Source organism: Eptatretus burgeri, chromosome 11 (genome assembly GCF_056783735.1).
Source record: "Eptatretus burgeri isolate ZD-2024b chromosome 11, Ebu_testis_v1, whole genome shotgun sequence".
In the NCBI taxonomy this organism is placed as follows: Eukaryota; Metazoa; Chordata; class Myxini; order Myxiniformes; family Myxinidae; genus Eptatretus; species Eptatretus burgeri.
Genome location: NC_140971.1, coordinates 32,432,956 through 32,451,874, shown reverse-complemented (window position 1 = coordinate 32,451,874; position 18,919 = coordinate 32,432,956). Strand labels below are relative to the sequence as shown.

Here is an 18,919-nt window from a genome sequence, read left to right as displayed (position 1 = left end):
GGATCTGTGGCATCCATGCTGAAATTCTCAAGGCTGGTGGAAATGCTCCACTCGTGTCGTTGCATGCGGTTTTGTGCTCTGCCTGGAACACAGGCATCATCCCAACTGATTGGAAGAGGGGCCTTGTTGTCCCTCTCTGGAAAGGGAAGGGTGATCGCCAAGAATGCAACAACTACCGAGGGGTGACGCTGCTCTTAGTGCCGGGCAAGGTCTTTGCTCGGATAATTCTTGAGAGGGTTCGCCACCATCTGCTTGAGCAGCAGCGTCCAGAGCAGTTCGGCTTTACATCAAAGAGGTCAACGATTGACCGTATCCTTGCTCTTCGTGTCCTCACCGAACGCAGACGAGAGTTTCGGCAGGGGCTGCTTGCAGCCTATGTTGATCTCTGTAAAGCGTTTGATTCAGTGAATCGGGATGCCCTCTGGAGGATTCTTGGTCTTCGTGGGGTGCCACCAAAACTGACCGATCTGATGTTTGAACTCTACTCTGGTACTGAGAGTGCTGTGAAGTGTGGTGGTATCATCTCTGACTTATTTCCAGTTGTTACTGGAGTTCGTCAGGGGTGTGTACTGGCCCCCACACTTTTCAGCACTTGAATGGACTGGATTTTATGTAGGATGTCAGGAAGATCAAACTTCGGTGCATCGTTTGGGAATGTCAAGATCTCGGACCTTGATTTCGCAGATGATGCAGTCATGTTTGCGGAGACTTTAGATATCCTTTTGGGGGCCCTCGAGGTGCTGAATGAGGAGTCGGAGCTGCTAGGATTGCAGCCTTCTTGGGTCAAAACGAAGATCCAGTCTTTCAATGACATCTTGGATGCTGCTGTCCTGTCTGTGTTTGTTTGTGGTGAGGATGTTGAGGTCGTGGAGAGATTCACTTACCTTGGCAGTGATATTCATGTCTTTGCTGGCTGTGAGTCAAAGGTCAATAGACGTCTGGGTCAGGCCTCGGGAGTCATGGATTCACTGGATTATGGGGTATGGCGCTGCTGGTACCTGTGCGGGAGGACGAAAGTCCGAGTCTTCAGGTCCTTCGTGCTTCCAATCTTGCTTTATGGATGTGAGACTTGGACTCTGACCAAGGATCTGAGACGGATACTTAATTCCTTTGGTACCAGGTTTCTTAGGAGAATCTTTGGCTATCGTTGGTCAGATTTTGTGTCCAACGAGCGGTTTCTGAGAGAGACTCGGATGGGACTTGTTACCTGCATGGTCCGTGAGCATCAGTTGCGGCTGTCTGAACATGTGGCTCGTTTTCCTGACGCTGATCCTGCTCACCAGATTCTCTCAGCGAGGGAGTCTCGTGAGTGGAGGAGGCCGATGGGCCGACCACGTGCCTCGTGGTTGCAGCAGGTTGACCAGCATCTCAGGGAGATGGGGATGGGCCTAGCATCTGCCTGGGGGAAGGCCAGACGGAGGCCCCTGGAGTACCGGCGGAAAGTGGACGCAGCGACGTACTGTTCTGGCACATGCTCCCATACCTGACCTGACCTGAGGGCCTCCCAGAACGTGCTTCACTTTCCACTGATGTGCGACCATCTTTGAATTAGTTGTGGCACTCTTTTACCTGTGTGGTGCCCATTGCTTCGTTCCCGAAGGCCTGTTGACTCTTGCGGATCCTTTCCACTTGGGAATCGCCAAGCTTTACACAAAATTTGATGCAGCAGCGTTGTTCAAGTTTTTCCGTCATTTTGTCAAAAAAGAAAATCCGACGGTGCTCACTTACACTTCCTCACTCATCGGCGGTCTGTCGGCGACTGAAAGCTTCTGCAGGCGGGAAAATATCCACGCATACGGATTCGGATCGCCTACATCCGTGCACCAAACCACGCCTCCCTAGCTTCATTTGTTTACGCATGAAAAATTTAGGTTGGAGACTTTGTGAACACACCTCGTTTGTATATATATATATATTTTTATGTATATTTAAGGGTGGCATTTTTTCCAAACTTTTAAAAGGTACCAAATCCAAGATGGCCACCACTATGAAAAGTTGTGCAATTTTATATTTTCTATGAGAATGTTATTTTAAATAATTTATTATGGGTTTTGAATGGTGTCTACGGCCCATGACTGACAATACCCATTTTTCGCTCACCAGGAACATAGTTCAGGGAAGGGAGTAGCATTGTGCAGTGTCAAGTTCAGGTCTTGGCAAGCGACAGATTGAAGAAATTCATTGGAACCTCTGGGACAGAAAACGAGGGCAATAATCATGTTACAAACACCCTACTCACCCACAGTCAAGAAGGGGCAGGCACCTTGCTCTTGCTGCATGCCCTTACATTTGACAGAGATGCAGAAGTTGTGATTGATTCTCCAGACACTTATGTCTTCCTACTGATGATTCAAATGTGTCCAAGCTTATAGGTTGCTGCAACCTATTTATGACAAGTTCGGACAAAAACATGCATCAGCGATATTAGGCTTTTCTGCTTTTACAGGGTCTGATATGTCTGGTAGATTTACCGGCAGAACCAAGGACTGGTGTTTCAAGGTGGTCATGTTTTGTGATGATGAGATCCTGGAAGTAATGATCACTAAGGAACAGCGATCCATCTCCAGAAGTATGCTTCCAGTTGGAACAACTTGTCTGCATGCTATACAGGTTCAAATTCCACACCAAAGGAACCAAACTTCATTGGTTCTTAGATTGAAATTGTGCAGCTGATGGAGAGAGTCGTCCTCCAACTACCGGTTTGTTAACTTTACAAATTCGACAGGCACATTACATAACAATGATTTGGAGAAAGGCTGGAGAAAGTCACCCATGCCTTCCATCTCCAGCTGAGTGTGGTTGAAACTTTGATGCAGCAACATGTCATTTTGCTCCAGTTCAATTTTTATATCCACCATCCCCTGAAGCAGTAATTCATTTGGTAAAGTGTGGATGCAAGGGAATATGTAGATGCCGGAATAACAATATTCCATTCACAGAGGTCTGTGACTACATGGGTTATGGCAACAGCAACAGAGTTAACACAGGTGAACAATTAGTGAGATTAGGATGATGATGATTGAGGTTCAAGTGTCAGCCGATCCAACAATAATAAACAGTAAAATACGCAAAATATATTGTGGCGTCGATGGCTCGACTAATGTCGAGCTTATTGCGGTGGGTAGTTAAAATCATGCCATGTCTGAGCAACTTAACTCCTGAGGAGACGTTCCGAATTATTGGCGGACAATGTGTGTGCAAGTCATGAGGAGAGACGTGAAAACAGCTTTGAAACCCAACGGATTTATTTGCCGAACCACATAATAAAAAGAAAAAAGAACCAGGGATGATTGAATGTGATGGAGGAGATGATGGTAGGTTGTGGTGGGGACATATAATCGATAATAAATAATTATGTACAATGAGATAAAATAAATCTAAAGAAACTAAGGTGCCTCACTCCAGACTCGGTCACAGACGGGAAGGGGACAAAACCGGGGAATTTAGCTTTGGGGGCAGCTGGGACGAGCAGCTGATGAGGGACGAGGAGGACGACGACAAGGGAAGCAGACGATGGGTAGGGTGATGAGACAAAGCACATGGGCAGGTTGTCAAAACAAGGCAAGGCAGGAAGGACGAAATGGGCAGATGACGACGAACAGGCACAGGACGAAGACAGGCAGGCAGGCCGACCTCCTCACCTCTTTCTCCTCAGAGATCCCTTTCTCCTTCGTCTACCTCAGACTCGCACACCCTCTCGATCATTCTCTCTCAATCAACTGCCTTTTCTTTGTTGTCCTCCCCTCAGACCTCCAACTGCCGATTTGGCTCTTCTCTCCCTGGGCAAAGCCCCCCCCCCCCGTCTCGGGACAACGCTCCGCCCCTCCCAGGCGATCCATCGCTTCACCTTTGCCTAAATATTCAATGTGAATAATGCGAAGTGTATGCCTTTTCCTCTAAAAATGTACGATTATGCATGTATTTGCTTTGGCATACCAGCTTCTTGTATTTCTCATGGTGGCTATTTTGAAATTCAAAATGGCTGTCGTATGGTCTTGCTTTCATGTAATATTGTTCGTTTAGGTATCTGTCGTTATGAATATGGCATCAACATGATAACCAAATTCACAACACAAACTATAACTTATGTTTAACGCCAGCTATTCCACAACTAGTGCCCATTTTCAATGCTGGTGGCCATGTTGAATTTGGTACCATTACCCTGTTTGAATAAATGCCCCCCCCCTATTTTTTTTTTTTAAAAACTTTAACAACGTTAAGATACTAAATTAAGTGAAAGCTTACTTTCAACAAACATTTTGCATGAAATTATGTAATTGCCTACACCACTAATCCAACTGCAGGCTTTGGCAAATGGGAGCATGGAGCTTTAATCTGACTTGAATTCAAATGAACCCTTACCTCAAATGGACACACTGCTGATACTGCACGTGAAAAGGCTGAATGCCTAAACTCTGTGTTTGCATCTAAATATTGTGTCTGAAACACATTGCTTTCTGCACCCACCTTACCCAGTCGCACCCAACTGTCCCAAATCTGTGTCCTATTCTTCTGACAATGTGGAGAGTTTGTTGTCAAACCTCGACTCAGATTCTGCAACCGGTCCAGACGGCATCAGCCCAAGTATCCTAAAAACCTGCTCCTCTTCTCTTGCTCATCCTCTCTCTCTCTTCTATTCACCCTCTCATTTCCTCAAGGTCATCTGCCATCTTCTTAGAAATCAGCAAACATTACGGCTCTGCATAAAAAGGTGCAAAAACAGATCCCTGCACCTCCAGAGCAATCAGCCTTCTTCCAATCATCAGCAAGGTTATGGAATCCATCATCGCTTCAGATATTAATTCCTTCCTCTTCTACAATGGCTTGATTTCTGATTATCAATTTGGTTTCAGACCAGGTCACCCTGGATATGCTGCTTCTGCTCTCCCAACAATGGACGGAGATCGTCAATGCCAGACATGAAATCAGAGCCATCTCCGTAGACATATCGTGTGCTTTTTACACGGTCTGGCACCCTGCCCTGCTCACCAAGCTCTCTGCCTCTGGTATCCAAGGCCATCTCCACTCATGGCTCGCAGACTTCCTCTCCTGTCGCAATCAATGTGGGGCCCTTAATAGAGTTCTCTCATCCCTCTTCCTGTCCAAGCTGGAGTTCCTCAAGGCAGCGTTCTGGACCCTTTTCTTTTTCTGGTTTTCATCAATGATCTCTCCGACTCTCTGGAAAATCCTCTTTATCTCTTTGCTGATGGCTCCACCCTCAGTGTATCATCTGTCATCCTTCAGACTGGCAAGCAGCAGCTTCTTCACTCTCTGCAGATCTGGATAAAATCACAGACTGGTCCAACACGTGGAACATATCTTTCAATCCTGACAAATCTCACGCTCTCACTATGTCTTTCCGAAAGGACCATTTAGAACCCCCCCTCCCCCCATATACTTTCTCAACAATCCTCTGGAAGAAGTCCTTTCATTCAAGCTTCTGGGTCTCACTATTTGCCATGATCTTCCCTGGGAAAGCCACATTTCTAACCTGGCCTCTAAAGCCAGTCGCTGACTGGGAACCATCCGTCGTGCAAAGTCCTTTCTTGGCCCACCTGAGCTACTCACCACATACAAAGCTTTCGTCCGCAGCCTGATGGAGTACTGCTCTCCCATCTGGGCTGGTGCTCCTGCCTCTCACCTTTCTTGGCTTTCTGCTGTGGAAACCAAGGCATTGAGGTTCATTTGTATCTCCCGCGATGAGGCTGAGCCTTTGGGCCTCTCACTCTCTCACCGCAGGCTAGTCGGTAGTCTTTTTGCCTTCTACCGTCTCCTCTCTGGTCCCCCCCCCCCCGGTGCTCTGTCTACGATATGTCCCACCATATTTCCGCTGGGCGCTCAAGGTCCACCAACAAATCCCTTCTGGTAAAACTACCAAAATCACAAATCATTGCTCACCTTCACTCTTTCATTCCTCTTTTTTTTCCACCTTTGAATATACTCCCTCACTTTATTCAATCCCATTCTTCCCTCCAGGCCTTCAAAACAGCTGTTCACCACCATCTCTTATCTCCCCCCATCCAAAACCTCGATCTTTTCTACCCCCGTTAATCCACCCCAAACCCACCTCCTTCAAACGACCTGTTACCTTCCTAAAAGTCCCTGTAATGTCCATCTTGTACACCCCATGTTCCCCACCCCATCCCTCTCCCTTCCACAGATCTCCTAATGTCTCTGTTCCCGACTGTTTTGTTCTTCCCTCTCCCACCCCTCTTGTCTCATTCCCCCCTTGCTGTGCGTTGTGTGTTAGCTCTCATAAAAGCCTCATAAATGTATACAAAAAAAAATACTACTTCCAAACTGACCCATGTTCTTGATTCTGCCCTTCAGACTCCCTGCTTGATGTTGGTACTCATGTACAAACTTGGGAAGCAGTTGGAGCCCGTGGAATTGCTGGGCATACTTTACACACTGCCTGGATTGGGGACACACAAGGTTAGAGTCCATAGTTGCCAGAGCATTACTTGGAGTGAGAAGCTGGATGCAGGTTGGAAGTCTTGATGGTGAAATCTTCTCAAGAGTATCTTTTTTATTGGCTGTATAATGTACTGAAGCTTGTGCGTGTTGATGCAGGCATGCATTCCACAATTACTGGGATTCCTGCATGCACTCGGAACCTGCCCGAAGCTGCAACCTCTGACCATGCGCCTCCTGACCAAGCTGTGGAATACTCAAGTAATTGAATGCATTTACATCTCTTCCTCTCAGTGTTGCAAGATGTAAAATGTCACACATTCCTACGGTGTGAACATTAATTTGTTTCTGGAATTTCTTTATTTTATACTTGCAAATACCACCCGTCACGTCGCTGATGGGATACTAAGTGGGGTGGGGGCGCGGGGGAGGGAAAGCAGCATAATGGGAGGGGAAAGGAAGGCAGTGCACCAGGGCGTTACCGGGGTGAAAGTGCTTTCACTCGTCGATTGCGAAAACTATTTTCTTGTTGTTGCAGACTTTGGTTTCTTTGAATCCGCATTTACAACCATCACTAAGAGGTAATATCTCTGGTGTTTTGTTTTCAAACGTCTTAGGTTATTGGGCATATGAAAGCGATGAGCAATGTCTATTGCCTATTCAACAAAGTGAGCATTCAACTTTCAGACTGTCTTCTTTAACCTTCCCGAGATGGTTCCAAACTGCATTTCTGGACCTTTTGAACGATATGTTTTCAAAACGTTATCAGTCAATGTTACCTACCCGTCCGTCAGCAAAGCAATTGGCATACTTTACTAGCCAACTCGAAATGCCTTGCGATTCATTTCAAAGGAACACGCCCTTGGGGCGTGTTTAGTTTGCAAGTGATTCCCTTTTGCTGCTATATTACAAACGGGATGCCCCAGGGGCATTTTCCTTTTCAATTAATACATTGCCAGGCCATGTGTAACTGGAACATGCCCAACAAAGATGTAAAAAAAATCCCTGAAAAAAAAATGCTTCTTTCTATGAAGTAGGAATTACTCGGAATCGATGTCGTTTCTGGTTCACTACTCGATTTCTTTCAAGTCCTTGGTTAGAATCGAGTGCAGTACTTTGAAATTGATTCTGCCCACCACTATTAAGTACTCAAGCGAGCATTCCAGCAAAACCGTTGATAAGGAATGGCTGGCTGGGTCATACTAAACACCGTCTGGAGATGTCCAGAGTATCAAACAATGAAGAACAATGAACAGTGAAGATGAAAACAAAATAATGTCTGAAATACATTTTTTTTTACCGATCTAACACTGCCTGGACACGTCTGGAGATAAAAACAATCCGGAGATGAACACCGTCCAGACACGTCCGGAGTTTCAAATAATGTGTGAATACAACTTTCTGGACGTGTATAAGCATCACAGCTGAAATGTGATTAAACTCTAGAATCTCTAAACCTCAACCGAATTTCAAAATATAAAATGCAAAATTGACCTTAACAGCAGCTCCGACTGCTAAAAAAAAAAAGTGTTCATTTTAGCCAATTTGCACATTGTTTGACACTCCATCTCAAGACAGTGTTTAATATCACCATGCTGGCTTGGTAAGTGAGTCATGAAGTTGAGGCATTCGATATGAGTGAGGAAAGTGGAAAAAGAAAGAAAGAAAAAGATTTGAGCATTTTATTGTTTAGAAACCGTTATGGCCTGTTCCAAGTCGAGGTATTGTTAAGCAGTCCAAAAAAATGGCGAATTAAGACCCCCTGCAAGCTGATGGGGCTGACAAAGGCTGACCAAGGATGATGCAATGACAAAGGATAATTAAATAAGACCATTAATTATATTCAAAAGGTGTGTTTAAATTAACCCAAACACCCAATTTTCATTTATGCATTACCTTGGCGTTCCCTGAGTATGCATGCAAAGTGGTTTTGGAGTTATGGAGGAGACACACTGACACTCACCCACTGACATTTATTTTTGTCGATAAATGGCAATCCATCAGCATGGCGATAAATCCATCTGGAAAGTATGAACATCTTGCTGACGATATTGTGTGGGTCTCTGTAGGACCGAGTATTTCCACAGCTGCAAAAATCCCTGGCTGCACTGGACGCAGCAAACCAGGCCTCAGATTCAGACCTGTTATGGCAGTCCCTGCTGGCTCGTGCAGCCACAATTCGTGACATTGCAACATTCAGGTAATAAAACAACATTTTGTTTGGTGATTCCTTCACAGGAAACTGCTTTGCAATCTCTATTTTTTTACAATTCTTAAAATTAAGATAAATTATTTGATGAATTTCTTTCCCACACAGGCCTTGGCAGCATGCTGCAGACATGCTAGCTGCATCAGTACGCCTTCTCACCGAGTGTGACTCCCCATCACTGGCCAAACCTGCCGCACTTGCCTTGCAAGCTGTACATGCACTTTGTCAGGCCGAGGTAGCACTTTCTGCCCAACTGCCTCATGGGTGTGGTGGTATCACGCGATGAACAAGCATAATAATAATAATCATATACCCCACCATCATACACCCTTCCTTCTGCGACACGACCACCGTTACCATGCTGCTACCCTCCTGCTACATCACTCTGACTACACTGCCAGACACGTTCCACACCATCACCTGTCCATTACTCTCCTGCTATACCACAATGACCTGATTGCTGCTTTCCTGCCATCACACTGCAACACTTCGACGACACCATTGCCACAATGCTGCCATGTTGTGGCCACACTATCGCCACCACGCTGCATCGCTCCGGCTCCACCGTCACCGCCATGCTCCGGCTCCACTGTCACCGCCACGCTCCAGCTCCACCGTCGCCGCCATGCTCCGGCTCCACCGTCACCACCACGCTCCGGCTCCGCCGTCGCCGCCACGCTCCGAGATGTTTCCGTGGCGTGGCGGAATGGCGACGACTAACGGCGGTAATGTTTCCGCAGCGTGGCGGGCGGAATGGCGGCGACGTTTCTGCGGCGTGGCGGGCGGAATGGCGGCGACGTTTCCGTGGCATGGCAGAATGGCGGAGACGTTTCTGCGGCGTGGCGGAAAGGCGGCGACGTTTCCGCGGCGTGGTGGAACAGCGGCAACGTTTCCGCGACGTGGCGGGCGAAATGGCGGCGACGTTTCCGCGGCGTGGCGGAACGGCGGCGATGTTTCCGTGGCATGGCAGAATGGCGGAGACGTTTCTGCGGCGTGGCGGAATGGCTGTGACGTTTCCGCAGAGTGGGTGAGGCGGAATGGCGGTGACGTTTCCGCAGCGTGGCGGAATGGTGGCGACGTTTCCGCGGCGTGGTGGAACAGCGGCGACGTTTCTGCGACGTGGCGGGTGGAATGGCGGCGACGCTTCCGCGGCGTGACGGAACCACGGCGATGTTTTCGTGGCATGGCGGTATGGTGGCGACTAACGGCGGCGACGTTTCGCGGCGTGGTGGGTGGAATGGTGGCGACGTTTCTGCGGCGTGGCGGAATGGCGGCGACATTTCCGTGGAATGGCGGAGACCTTTCTGTGGTGTGGGGGAATGGCGGCGGCATGGTGGGCAAAATGGTGACGAAGTTTCCGCGGCGTGGCGGAATGGTGGCGACATTTCCGTGGCGTGGCGGAATGGGAGCGACGTTTCGTGGCGGGCAGAATGGCGGCGACGTTTACGCGGCCTGGCGGAACGGCGGCGACGCTTCCATGGTGTGGGCGAGGCAGAATGGCGGCGACATTTCCGCGGAGTGGGCGTGGCAGAATGGCGGTGACGCTTCTGTTGCGTGGCGGAATGGCGGCGACGTTTCCGCGGAATGGCGGTGACGTTTCCGCGGCGAGGCGGAAAGGCGGCGACGTTTCCGCGGCGAGGCGGAAAGGCGGCGACGTTTCCGCGGCGAGGCGGAAAGGCGGCGACGTTTCCGCGGCGTGGCAGAATGGCGGCGACTTTTTCGCGGCGTGGCAGAATGGCGGCGACTTTTCCACGGCGTGGCAGAATGGCGGCGACGTTTCCGCGGTGTGGTGGGTGGAATGGCGGCGAAGTTTCCGCGGCGTCACGGATCGGTGGCGACATTTCCATGGTGTGGCAGAATGGCGGCGGCGTTTCTGCGGCGTGGCGGAATGGCGGCGGCGTTTCCGCAGCTTGGTGGAATGGCGGCGACGTTTCCGCAGCGTGGTGGAATGGCGGCAACGTTTCTACGGTGTGGCGGGTCACACCGTGGAAACCTCGCCGCCATTCCGCCCACCACCGCTGTGGCAACTCGCCGTGCAAACCACCGCCTCCTCGCTCCAGCTTCACTACGGCCGCCACGCTCCGGCTACCTCATGGTCGCTAACTCACACCGCAATGCTGTCACGCTCTGACTACACCATTGTCACCATGCCGCCACTTTCCTTGCTGCACCACTCCCACCACTTTGCTGTAACATCAGCATCCTGCCAACCTCTTTCCTCATCACGTCTGTCATGCTTCCGCCACCTCTACTCTGCACAGGTTCTTGACTTGCTTTCTACTTGGAAGTCACTTGGTACAAAACTGCGGCAGGATGTCCGCCCCGCTGTTCTGTGCGTCCTGTGCAAGTTGCTCGCCCTCGTGCCGACCCTTCATGTTTCGACAGCCGAGTATGAGGTTTGCACTACATGGTCTCACCACACCGTGTGATCTCGTATATTTATTTGCAATTTCCATTTCATTATAATGGTCTGTGAGCTTTTTCCTTATAAATAGACAGCTTCCAATGATATAGGGGGAAATTTAAATTATAAATATTCAATGGACTGAACAAATGAATCCAGAAGGTATGGTGCATTGAAATAAAGGGCCATCAATGTATTTTGTGTACAGTACTGACAGAATCATCTGTTTCCTCCCTCTCACCTCTCTCCCCATTCCTGACCAATTCTCTACCCTTCCCCGCTTGTCAACCACTGATTTCTTAATGGATCTTTGCTATCATCAATAATTCTGTATGACAATAACTCATGTATGATTAACTCGTGTAGTTATGTGCAACAGTTGAGTTTTTGTATGCATTGCTTATGGTACTTACTCTTCCGGGGCACTGTTCAATACGCCTCCTCTGGCAACAAACTGTATCTGTTCGTGGTCATTTGTGTGTGTGCTCGTTCCGTGGTTATTATTTCACCTCACTTGGTCCTGATCTATCACATGGTGGTGGCGATATTCGACTTTTAAACCACCCCAACAGGGTAAGAGCACATTTTTGTCGACGTTCTCCCACCCCCGCGTGCTTCGGGCATGCTTCGGGGGAGGGCGCCATTGCCGACATGTTCATCGGGGGACTTTTCGCCGACACCCCCTCATTCACCCATGGTCATCATGGCTAACATGTCCGGCATTGAACCACCTAGAATGGAATGGTCGGTCCCAGAGCTGCCCTCTGCATTTTCCACCTTCAAGCAGTATTCTGAACTTGTACTTAGGGGACCCCTCACGGGGATGAGCCCAGAGGAGCAAGTAATGTACATTCCGATGTGGGTAGGACAGCAAGGCCTCCACATGTAGCCTACAATTTGTGCGACCTATCTGATGATGATCGCAAAAAAACCCAAGAAAATATGGGAGAATTTCACAAAACATCGAGAACCAAGGAACAATTTCTGACTCACCTGTTTCCACCTACAGATGTATAAACAGGACCCTGATGAATCCATCGATTAATTCATGACTTGATTATGGCTACAGGCTCAAAAGTGCAGATTCGATACCACTAAAGAGCTGGAAGACCGTCCAATTGAACCGCTAATTAATCGGCACCAGGTACAAGAAAGTCCAAGAAATACTGTTGGGCAAGGATGAAACCCTCACATTGAACAATGCAATGTGCCTTGCTCGTACTGAAGAGGCCAGCCAGGCCCACCTAGAGCAATTCGCCAATGACACTGCAGTTTATGCTGTCCAGTGGTCAGTCAAAATAATAATTATTGTCAATGGTGTGGTGGGGATCACTTCTGGGGCCCCAGAACCAAGTGCCCAGCTTCGGGATACACATGTGATGCATGCGGCAAGCGGGGACACTGAAAAGCCGTTTGCAAAGCCAACTAGAGACAACGCACACCCAGCAAAACTCTACAACTCGCTGAGCCCCCTCCCCCCCCCCCCCCATGGAGATCCAGCATACGACACCGCCGGATGCACTCTGTCACTGGGCAACCTGCATGCGCTCCAGCCTCCCCGAGTCTGGAGAAAGGGATTGAGAGACTGACATTCAATAATGTGCAGACTGCTTCTGCTGGCCTCGCTCCAAGCAAAGAGCGAGATGAAGTCTTTTCCATCATAGAAATATGACTGGACAACCGTCCCAACACTCCAGCGACTCTCAGACCCAAGATATAGACAGGTGCCCAAGGAAACGTTTTACCCCTCAGAATATTCAGAAGAATGTTCCCAGACAAGCTCGACTCATGACTTTCCACAAAATGGTGCATTACCCCAAAGAAGACTACCCTCTATGCATTTGGGGGATCTAGCATACCTCACTTAGGGGCTGTATGCTTACCCTGCTCTTACCATGGCAGAACAAAACAACTGATGCTGAGTTCTTTGTCACAGTCTGATGGCTCAGCTATATTAGGCCTACCAAAATTGTCTGCTCGACTGCTTGTTGTACTCAACTGCACAGTGAAGGACAATAAGAAATCACAGCACCTACCAGTCACATCCAAAGACAACCTAAGCTTCACCCCAAACGAATCAAAGGAATTGGTCATTTCAAAGGGAAGTTGCACATCACGAAGGATAATACCGTACCTCCAGCCATACACGCACCTTGCCGCTATCCCATACACATCTGGGATGAAGTCAAGCGTGAGATCGACAAGATGGAAATCTTAGGTGTCATCATGAAAGTGAATGAACCTTGACTAGGTATCTAGCCGAGTCTACACAAGAAAACCAAATGGTCAGCTCTGGATGTGTCTTCACCCAAAGGACCTCAACAAGGCCATCAAAAGGCCCCACTACCTTATGCCAACGCTGGAGGAAATCACACCAAACTTCCACAATTTGTCAGTATTCTCCAAGTTGGATGCAAGTCATGGATACTGGTCGATCTAGCTGGACGATGATTCTAGCATGTTCATGTGCTTCAAAAGCCCCTTGAGCCGTTAGTTATCTCCTCAGGCTCCCACTCAGTCTCAGCGTGAGACAGGACATATTCTATCACAAAATGGATGAGATACTGGAGCACTGTCGAGGTGCAGAAGGCATCACTGATGCCATTATCATCCATGGCCGGACTGGTGAGGAACACGTCAATCTTCATCGACTCATGACCACTGTCCACAAACATGATCTCGCCTTTAACATCGACAAATGTGAAATTGAGAAGTCGAGTGTGATGTTTTTGGCTTGATCTTTGACTCAAATGGGATTCACCCTGACTCTAGTGGAGTTGAGGTGATCAGAAAATTGAAGACACCTGCTAATGTCACAGAGCTACAGCAATTCCTCAGCATCGTGACCTACATGGCATCATTTGTGCTGCATTTCTCGGAATGATCCAAACCACCCAGTCAACTCCGAAAACATTGTGCTTGCTTCAAAGGGACTCCGGCACACCAACGAACAACTACTCTGTCACCAGGCGACGCTCAGTTACTTTGATTCACACAGCCCGACCGTCATACAGGTGGACGCCTCCATGCATGGACTTGGCGCCGCTATATGCCAGAACAACAGGCTCATTGCATTCGCTTTGAGGACTCTCATTGATGCTGAAACCAGATATGCCAACATCGAATACGAACTACTTGCAGTCGTTCCACGGGGTGACGAGAGATTCCACATGTACGTTGACGGAAGTCACTTCACTGTGGAATCTGACCATAAACCATTCGAGATGATTCACTTCAAGAACCTCTCAACTGCACCTCAGCGACTTCAATGTCTACTTGTCTGTATATTATTTTATGACCTGGCCATTGTGTATGTCTCTGGGAAGGACATGTTGCTGGGAAATGCACTGTCTAGCCAATGGTGTGAGAACCATGTTGACACCCTGGACACTGATGTATTCTTCAGTCTTGTGCAATTTTCTGCCAATAAGCTTGCAGACCTCCACCGGTGTAGGCACAATGATTAAGAACTGCAGCTGCTGAAACGCAGTATCACCAGATGGCCTGATCAATGCATGTCACATCAGTACCTCACCAGCTTCATAAATACTAGGCCGACAGAAACTAACTGGTCATTGAAGATGGGCTCATTATGAAAGGTGAGTGCATCGTCATACCGTAGATGATGAAGTGTGAAATCCTCTCCTGCTTACATGAAGCTCACCAAGAAGCTGAAAAAACAAAGCTCCGCTCCAAGGCCTGTGTCTTCTGGAATGACATCAACAACGACATAGAATCCACGACACGGTGCTGCAGTACCTGCCAGCAATAGAAATGATCACAACAACCACTGTTATAGCACGAGATACCAACCAGACCAAGGCAAACTGCCACATCTGCTCTATTCTTCTTCACCCATGCAGAATACCTGCTCATATTTGACTGCTACTCTAAAATTCCCTGTCGACAAAAGGATCAGCAGTAGTCCGAGCAGCCATGCAGTCGACCAGGTGCTCAGGTCCATCTTCTCTGAACTTCAACTACTCCCTCTTCACCAAATCTTCTACCCCCCTCTTCACCAAATCTTCTTCCCCCCCTTTTTCACCAAATCTCCTCTCCTCCCCCTTCTTCACCAAATTTTCTCCCCCCCCCCATTTCACCAAATCTCTCCTCCCCCCTCTTCACCAAATCTTCTACCCCCCCACCCCCTCTTTGCCAACTCCCCTACCCCCACACCTCCTAAACAACTCTTCTACCCCTCCACCCGCTGAGTCAGGCCCTCTACCCGCACCCCTCCTCGTCAACTCCTCTACCCGCACCCCTCCTCGTCAACTCCTCTACCCGCACCGCTCCTCGTCAGCTCCTCTACCCGCACCGCTCCTCGTCAGCTCCTCTACCCGCACCGCTCCTCGTCAGCTCCTCTACCCGCACCGCTCCTCGTCAGCTCCTCGAACCCGCACCCCTCCTCGTCAGCTCCTTGATCCGCACCCCTTCTCGTCAGTTCCTCGTCAGCTCCTCTACCCGCACCGCTCCTCGTCAGCTCCTCTACCCGCACCGCTCCTCGTCAGCTCCTCTACCCGCACCGCTCCTCATCAGCCCCTCTACCTGCACCCCTCCCCCACCACCCCTTCTATTGTTGAATGTTTAGGAAGTGATTCCTGACAAGAATACATTTTACCGAGAAAGGGATCTGGAGTGCAGTTACTGTTTTGCATGTGGTGAGTGATTGAGTATGTGCTGTGTGGGTTTTTGCAGAGGTTTCGTGCAGATGTGGCCATCCTGCTGTGGGATCTCACACAGAACCAGGTTCGTCTTTGGGTTGCAATATTCAGTTGTGCTGGAACCTTCAACCATGAGATAGACAAGTAAATACAGCCAGCTCCTGGTCGCCATTTCCCAGAGGCAACAGAACAATAATTAATCTGAACAAGCACCATGTGAAGTACCTGGCTAAAGCTTCTGGTTCGGTGTACTCTTTCACCTGTTTCATTGTGGTCTTGTATGGCAGCAGATGGTGTATTCTGTCGTTGAACACTGTGTTGCATGGTCAGTTGTGCGAATTTGTACTGTTTTTCAGGATTGTGCAGTTGCATCTGCAGCATACCAAGCGCTAGCTGTCTTCAAACCATCTGATCACGTGGAAGCATTGTTAGTAGAACAGGTATCTGCCTGAAGCACAGCGACATCAGAATTGGCAGTGGGTGGCCTAAAATGAAGCTAAGAATGTGAGCACAAACATGACAAACTTGATGAGCTCATCACATTTTGTAAGCTGATTAGAATGACCTCATCCTTGATGAGAAAAAAACATCAAATTTTTCACCAATTGATGAATAAGAAAGGAGGTGTAGTGAACACAGCAGAGGTGATTGTGTATGTACCTTGCGACTGAGTTGCATTTTCTGTTTCTAGCTACCATCCTAACTTCTCCCCCCCCCCATCTCTTTCTATGGGACACCATGCACTTGGTTTTGTTTGCCCATCCCCATACACCCCACCCATCCTGCTCCACTCTGTCTCTCTACACAATGTACCATGACCTGCCGATCATAACATAAATTGATGGCCATTACGAGGCTGCCTACATACTACTTCGGCAGAAGTGGGGTGGAGAGGATAAGTCATTTGATCTTCTATACTAATGAAAGGCTGTGTGTGTGTGTGTGTGTGTGTGTGTGTGTGTGTGTGTGTGTGTGTGTGTGTGTGTGTGTGTGTGTGTGTGTGTGTGTGTGTGTGTGTGTGTGTGTGTGTGTGTGTGTGTCTCCTCCATAACTCCAAAACTATAAAACTGAACAGCTTGAAACTTTGCATGCATACTAAGAAAACTCCAAGGAAGTGCAAGAGTGAAAATTGGGTTTGGGTTCATTAAATCACCCCTTTTAAAGATAATTGACGGCCTGATTTAATTATATCGTTCATCAGGCGATCCTCAGCCACCTCGCTGTCTGGGGTCTTTTGGCGTTTCCTGGGTAACATCGTTGGTGTCTGAAGCCACCATGCTTTTTGGCCTGCTCAACCTAACCTTGATTTGTAACAGGCTGCAACTTGGAACAATCTGTTCATCGTTGCTATAAATCACCGGGTACATTGCAATGCTTATAAACACCCGGAGACGTCAGCGTTAGTTGTTTTATTTCATTTCCGCCATGCGATCGCCGCGAGTATCTCTTAAACTAAGAAGAATTATAAAATTTATGCTCTAGAATCGAACTTGCAAGCAGTTCCGACTCTTGGAAAAGTTCCTTTTTCCAATTCAGACATATGTGACATTTTGGGCGTCTCCAGGAGGTGCATGTTTAATATGATGGTTCGGTGATTGCCAATTGTGTGCCAAGGGAGCCATTTCCTATCGATTGTTTTGTTGGAGTGCTTGCTTGAATGCCTAAGCTGTTTGGTTATTCGTTTTGGGAAAAAGTACACGTGCTTTCAATCTCACATCGTACTTTTCCGCCTTTGTTGGGTCCAGGCGATGCCGTGCTGTGGATGCCTCAGGAGATGTCATCCACTGAAAACGTGCAATTTTATTTTTATAGGACAGGACATCGGTTTGCTTAACCTTTTTGTGCAATCTCTTTTTGTAATCCACCTTTCACTTCGACGTCGATACATATCAAAAAATAATAAGGTCCATCCGACCAGATGTTCGCCATGTTTGTACTAGCTGTGAAGGCATAGAGTATAGATGGACATTTTGTGTTCTGTGGCTTGATACATTTTTTAAATTGAATTTCGCTAATTACCCTCTTTCAGTCCTCTTTCAAAGAACGCTGTTTCAAAGTACATCTTTGTGTTTGTCGTTTTTATTTACTTGATGTGTGTGTACATTTGCATGTGTGTGCATGTGTATAAAAACTGAATTACCACAATGGCATTTGGCACCGGTGTTTGTGTTATTGGTTATTGGTCGTTGGTTGTTATCTCCATATAGGGGTTTCAGAAAGTGGAATGAAGCCCCCCCCCCCCAGGTGTCAAAGTATCCCCCTTCCGTGTGTGTGCGTGCATGCGTGTGCGCGCGTCCTTCCGTCCTCATGCTTTATTCCAAATGGTTCCTGCTGTCGTAGAAGAATAAAAATGGTTCTGTTGGAAAGCTAAACTTGGCGTTGGCTTAGCAGTTAGGATGGCAGGCTTGGGATCCGAGGGTCCTGAGTTTGAGCCCCATCGACCACTGAATTAACACCAGGTGGGGGTGACTCAGCCAGTAATCCTTCCGAGGTGAGGGAAATGAGCACCAGTGTACTGGTAATTGGGGCACTGCATCAGCTGCATAGCTGTGTCCCTAATCAATGAGGCAACCAGCAGCCATAGGCTGCGAGTGTGTGTGTGTGTGTGTGTGTGTGTGTGTGTGTGTGTGTGTGTGTGTGTGTGTGTGTGTGTGTGTGTGTGTGTGTGTGTGTGTGTGTGTGCGTGTGTGTGTGTGTGTGTGTTTTGGAAAGCTAATAATCAATTTACTTGGAACAAAATTGCATGTCCATTTAACCACAAAAATGCCCATTTTAAACGCCAGTTTTTCCTGGAAGAAAGAGGAAGAAACAGCACCTGGAGCTTTAATGTAGCAGTTCCAGCTGTACGATGGCAGGGAACCCATTGGAATAAAGTGTGATGGAGATGGCAGGAGCATATAAAATTATATTTGGTAATACTTCTCCAAGCAATATAAATTTTTATAATAAAGCAGGACTGTGTCCGTTTCCGAACTACTCCCTCAGTTTTGGGGTTTGCCCCACCAAACTTTCGGTAGAACCTTTTGGCATCCCAGCATGGGTGGGAGATTTCATAAATTTCTCAATAGAATTATGATATTGTTTCCACCTGTATGAAGCTGCGCTCTCTCCGCATGTAAACTCATTCACAGGTCCAGCATAAGCAGTTTCGCCATTTACCGCTTGTGGAAACATTTGCTGGTTCAGTCATATCTCAATACAATTGAGATTTTGTGTTTCCACCCGCATGAT

The 18,919-nt window shown here is 48.0% G+C and overlaps 1 protein-coding gene across 5 annotated transcripts in view; it reads left to right on the top strand.

The window, feature by feature from the left end:
• Positions 1-18,919, top strand: part of FOCAD (focadhesin) — a 174,669-nt gene that overhangs the window by 81,598 nt on the left and 74,152 nt on the right. For 4 of the 5 annotated variants that reach the window (XM_085845794.1, XM_085845791.1, XM_085845792.1 and 1 more), the window contains exons 12-18: positions 6,331-6,435; positions 6,574-6,675; positions 8,484-8,614; positions 8,732-8,858; positions 10,885-11,019; positions 15,723-15,773; positions 16,045-16,128. In XM_085845794.1, coding sequence (XP_085701920.1) covers positions 6,331-6,435; positions 6,574-6,675; positions 8,484-8,614; positions 8,732-8,858; positions 10,885-11,019; positions 15,723-15,773; positions 16,045-16,128 — 735 coding nt within the window. The remainder of the gene's footprint in view (positions 1-6,330; positions 6,436-6,573; positions 6,676-8,483; positions 8,615-8,731; positions 8,859-10,884; positions 11,020-15,722; positions 15,774-16,044; positions 16,129-18,919) is intronic. The other variant, XM_085845795.1, reaches the window with a different exon arrangement.